The sequence below is a fragment of the Cryptosporidium hominis genome, assembly GCF_000006425.1.
Source record: "Cryptosporidium hominis TU502 chromosome 7 CHRO017067, whole genome shotgun sequence".
Lineage (NCBI taxonomy): Eukaryota > Apicomplexa > Conoidasida > Eucoccidiorida > Cryptosporidiidae > Cryptosporidium > Cryptosporidium hominis.
In genome coordinates, this window is record NW_667118.1 from 2196 (window position 1) to 6683 (window position 4488).

The 4488-nt window shown below is 29.7% G+C and overlaps 3 protein-coding genes across 3 annotated transcripts; 1 reads left to right on the top strand and 2 right to left on the bottom strand.

Moving 5' to 3' along the window:
* Positions 1–311: 311 nt before the first annotated feature.
* Chro.70290 (60S ribosomal protein L35a (RPL35aC)) lies at positions 312–674 on the top strand. The annotated part of the gene is made up of 1 exon (XM_660794.1): positions 312–674. One exon carries the CDS (start codon positions 312–314, stop codon positions 672–674), a length of 363 nt encoding a protein of 120 aa, XP_665886.1.
* A 465-nt stretch (positions 675–1139) lies between these two features.
* Positions 1140–1721, bottom strand: Chro.70291 (hypothetical protein). Its single annotated transcript, XM_660795.1, has 1 exon — positions 1140–1721. The coding sequence occupies one exon, from the start codon at positions 1719–1721 to the stop codon at positions 1140–1142; it is 582 nt and encodes a 193-aa protein (XP_665887.1).
* Positions 1722–1731: 10 nt separating this feature from the next.
* Positions 1732–3948, bottom strand: Chro.70292 (hypothetical protein). Its single annotated transcript, XM_660796.1, has 1 exon — positions 1732–3948. The coding sequence occupies one exon, from the start codon at positions 3946–3948 to the stop codon at positions 1732–1734; it is 2217 nt and encodes a 738-aa protein (XP_665888.1).
* Positions 3949–4488: the final 540 nt, after the last annotated feature.

Below are 4488 nucleotides of genomic sequence, written 5' to 3' on the forward strand. Positions count from 1 at the left end.
TATATTCCTTTTTAGGAAAGACCATATTACGGTGAAATAATTGATTCCATGAATGGTACTACAAATATTGAGGATTACCTCAAGTAAAACAAACAATATGCATATATTGAAAGAAAAGATCACATTTTGCCGCACGCGCCTAAATGAACGGTACCGGCATTGAGACAATAAAAGAGACACGTACTATAAATAATGTTAAATAGTACTTTTTAATTAAAAATCAAATGTTATAAAAGGCCAGACGCAGCATTAAAAGCTGAACTAAGTCACAACCTTTTCGAAACAGGATTGAGTCGTTTTTGTTCTTTCAAATGAAATCTCAAATAAAGAAAAAGAGCTTTAATAACAAGACAACTGAACCCGTAAGACTATACTCTAAAGCAATTGTTACGGGTTACAAAAGGTCAAAGGTCAATCAAACTCCAAACGTTTCTCTACTTAAAATAGAAGGTGTTAAAACCAAAGAAGACGCAAAGTTCTATTTGGGAAAGAGATGTGCATATATCTACAAGGCCAAGACAATAAAGAATGGCACAAAATTCAGAGTGATACAAGGATTGATTAGAAGAAGCTACGGTAACAGTGGTGCAGTATGTGCCAAGTTCAGAAAAGCATTACCACCCAGCAGCTTTGGAGGCAGAGTACGAGTTTTCCTTTTTCCAAGCAATATCTAATCTGAATTGACAAACTATTTATGGGATCGATATCCTGGTAATTGAATATCTAAATATTATTCCTGTTTTAAGTTAAAGAAGTACTAAATGAGGCAAAAACTCTTTATAGTTAAACAACGCATGTACTATGCAATGGCCAATAATGTATAACTGGTACTTACAGGGATTTACTGTACTTCACGAGATTCCTTGATAATTGATCATCTACTACAATATATGATAATATAGATATTTAGGGGCTGTTAATTCTGTTAACTTGGCATTATCACTCTATTGTTGAGTACTTATCTAATGTACTTTTCTATTATCCGAATGATGATTTTACAAATTTGTCGATTATTTCGCATATTGTATCATCGTAGTAGGGTGATTCCAATTCGAAGTGCCCAACTTTGGGTATTATTTCGACTTGTTTAGGATCGCAGCAACTAGAAATAGTTAGGAAGGATTTTTAAAAATTAGTACTTACTTGTCCATTTTATTTTTTAGAACATCAATGGAAGTGAATCCATCGGAATCTCCCATAATAAATAATTTGTGTTTCTTCGATCTAAGAATATTGTTGTAATGTTGTTTAAATAACAAGGATGGCCAAAACCCAAATACGTATCCTATTCCGATATATCCTATAACATTTTCACATTCATCAACAGCTGAACCAGCAATTGGGGCACCTGCAGAAGACCCAATTAAAACAACCTTAATACCACTATTCTTTCCTTTTATATCATTACATACAGAGACTACATCATAAACTTCGTTATTTCCAAAAATTGACTTATATCCCGTTGATTTACCAATTCCCCTATGATCAAAAATAATGCTACCATATCCCTTATCTGCCAAACTCAAAGCTAAGCCAAGCATATTAGAACTACTACCACCCATTATCCCATATGGATGAACTAGCACAAAAACTATACTTTCGATCTCAGTTATCGGAACTTTTGATGGAATATTACCAAAGCTTCTGCAACTTAATTTTACTCCATCGCTCGTACAAATTGAAAATTGCTTCGGATATAAGCTTGAGTTTTCATTAGACATTAATGCAATACTATTTTAAGAAAGTAATATTATCACCTAATAATTTTGTAATTCTTGCTATTCTTATTTTTAAGATCTCATAACTATTATTAGATTCATTGTTATTTTCAATTGCGGGAACCGCTAATGCTTGTAGAACGAATAAGATTGTCTCTTTTAGTTCTGACATTTTTGAAACAGCAGAGAATAACTCAAAAATAAATGCATCTTCATCAGCTTCATTTTCTTCCCTCAATATTAATATAATTAACTCTTTTAGAAACAAACCAATAGACCCTGTCAATGCATGAATGTCATTAATTTTGATAAACCTAATAATCCTCAAATCAAAAATCCGACCAAAAATGCAGTCCTTGACTAATTGACTAAAAATCATAATTTTTCTTATATTAAATTTATCTAATATTCCCATTTGTTGAGAAAAACAATTAATGATTTCATTGTTTATTTTTTTCGAAATAACTGCAGGAAGCACAGTTAAACCTTTCAATACTTTGTAATAATATGGATTATAAACATGTTCAAATAATGAAGAAATAACAATGACATTGATTGCTGAGTTTAAGTAAGTCTTTGATTGCGTAAGATTTAATGAAGTCAATCTATTTATTGCGTCAAATTCATCGATTGCGCCTAGTAATGCAACAAAAATACTCTTTTGTAAATCAGAGGTAAATCTCATCTTTGAAGCCAGATCAAGTAACTTATTGTTGGTAATAACATTATTGGTAGCGTCAATTTTTTCATGTATAATACGTTTTGGGTTCAATTGTTTTATTCCTAAATTATAAAAGCCAATTAATTGATTAACTAAATTATTTTCCTGATTTTTGTTTAAATACCATAAAAGTAAATTTTTATTTTCTTCTTGCCATATATATTCAATTAAAGTTTTAGGATATGACACTATCTCGAGTTTAGATTGGGTTGGAGCTTTTTTTTTTCCATTTCGTATCATTTGCATATGTTTCAATAAGATACAATTAAGCGACCAACTATGCATAGCATTTAACTGTCTCTCAATTATGCCTTCTCTTCTTCTCAATTTTTGGCTTAATACTTGATTTTTCGAACTTTCTCTCCACTCGTTCAACTCTTCAATAATGAATTTAAATTTTAATGGGCTTACGAAAATGTTTAGGTTGCTTGATTCAATCTCATTTTTTAACTGAGGCTCAAAATAATAATCTTTTGAAATTTCTGACCCAATGTTTTCGATTATGTTCTCAAATACAGAATTACTCTCATCTTTTATATAAAATGCAGATCCCCTAATGATAGTTAACACATTATCAAAAAAGCACTCCCAGTAAATTATATTTGATTTTGAATATTTATATCCATTTATTCCTGTATCGATAAAATTTTGAATTACTATTGAAGATGCGAAACCACACCTGTAAATAGTTATCAAGGAGATTATAATATGTCTCAAAATTATCTTATTATTATATTTTTCTATATTTGAACCCAAATTCCGTAAAATTTTATTCAAAGTTTCGTTATATATTTTATTCAAAATTATTATTAATCTCCGATTAAAACTGCCTTCTAATTTAATTCCAATAGAAGAAATCAACGCAGAATATACTGTATTTAACGAAACAGTATTTTGTGGTTGAATAATGCAATTTTGTATAAATAACATTATTAACTCACTTTCAATAATGTCATTAATTGCGATTAGCCGATGCACTACATAGTAGTCGCTATCAAAATAGCCTAATACAATTTTAATTGATTCACTTCTTAATTTAAGCAGGTCGTTGTCACAAAAATTATGATTATTGTAAGCTAGTCTTATTGTATACTTAATTAATTCAATTAACTTTTCCAAAATTAAAGTCATATTCCCTTCACTTAATCTATTTAAAAACCCTTGAGCTCTTTGCCTAAATTCATTTTGCCAATTTATTATTGATTCGCAGATTAATTTAGGAAAGTTTTTGGACTTGAAAGATTTATCACAGCTTTTATTTCTTATATTTTTTTTATTAGGTTTTGATTCACTTTCAATCTTTTTTTTTTTGTTAACGTCTGTCAATATTCCATCTATTAAGTCCATAAAATCTCCAATTCCCTCTTCTCTCTCTATTTTCTTGTATAGAGCTTTACGTTTTTTTTCAATACTTGTTTCAGAAACCCCTTCTTTTTTAATTATTCCAAGTTTTTTCTCTAGAAGGATAATATCCTCATCATTTTCATCCTTGATGTTTAAAAATTTCATCAGGAAAATGAACCAACTTTAAAATTTTCGAAACTATAGCTCTCCAATTGTTTAAAAATACAAGCTAAATGCATTAATGAATATTTAGATCTGTTATTAGTTAACTTTTTCGTTTTGAATCACACAACTTGTTGACAAGAACTAAATTACTTCGGTACCAATATAAGGCGGGAATTGTAGGTAATTCATTTATAGAAATATTTATGTAAAATATTTCATATGAAAAATCAAAATATTTTAATATCTGTACAATACATCTTTAGACAGATATGAAACAATGGTAAAACCAGAGTTCAGAATTTATTCATTTCCTTCATGTGAAACAATTAAATTAAGGATTCCATTTTCTGTAGCTCCCTGTTCTAATTGCGCAAGCAAAAGTTACGAATGTTATTGTAATGCAATTAAGGAAGGGCTAGGAAAGCATGAAGGTTATTCTATTAAAGAGCTTGAATCCTTAAAGTCTCAGTTGGATTCAGTGAGAAATGAGCTTGACCTTATTGACATTAATGTATGGCAATCTTTCACAAGAACGACCAA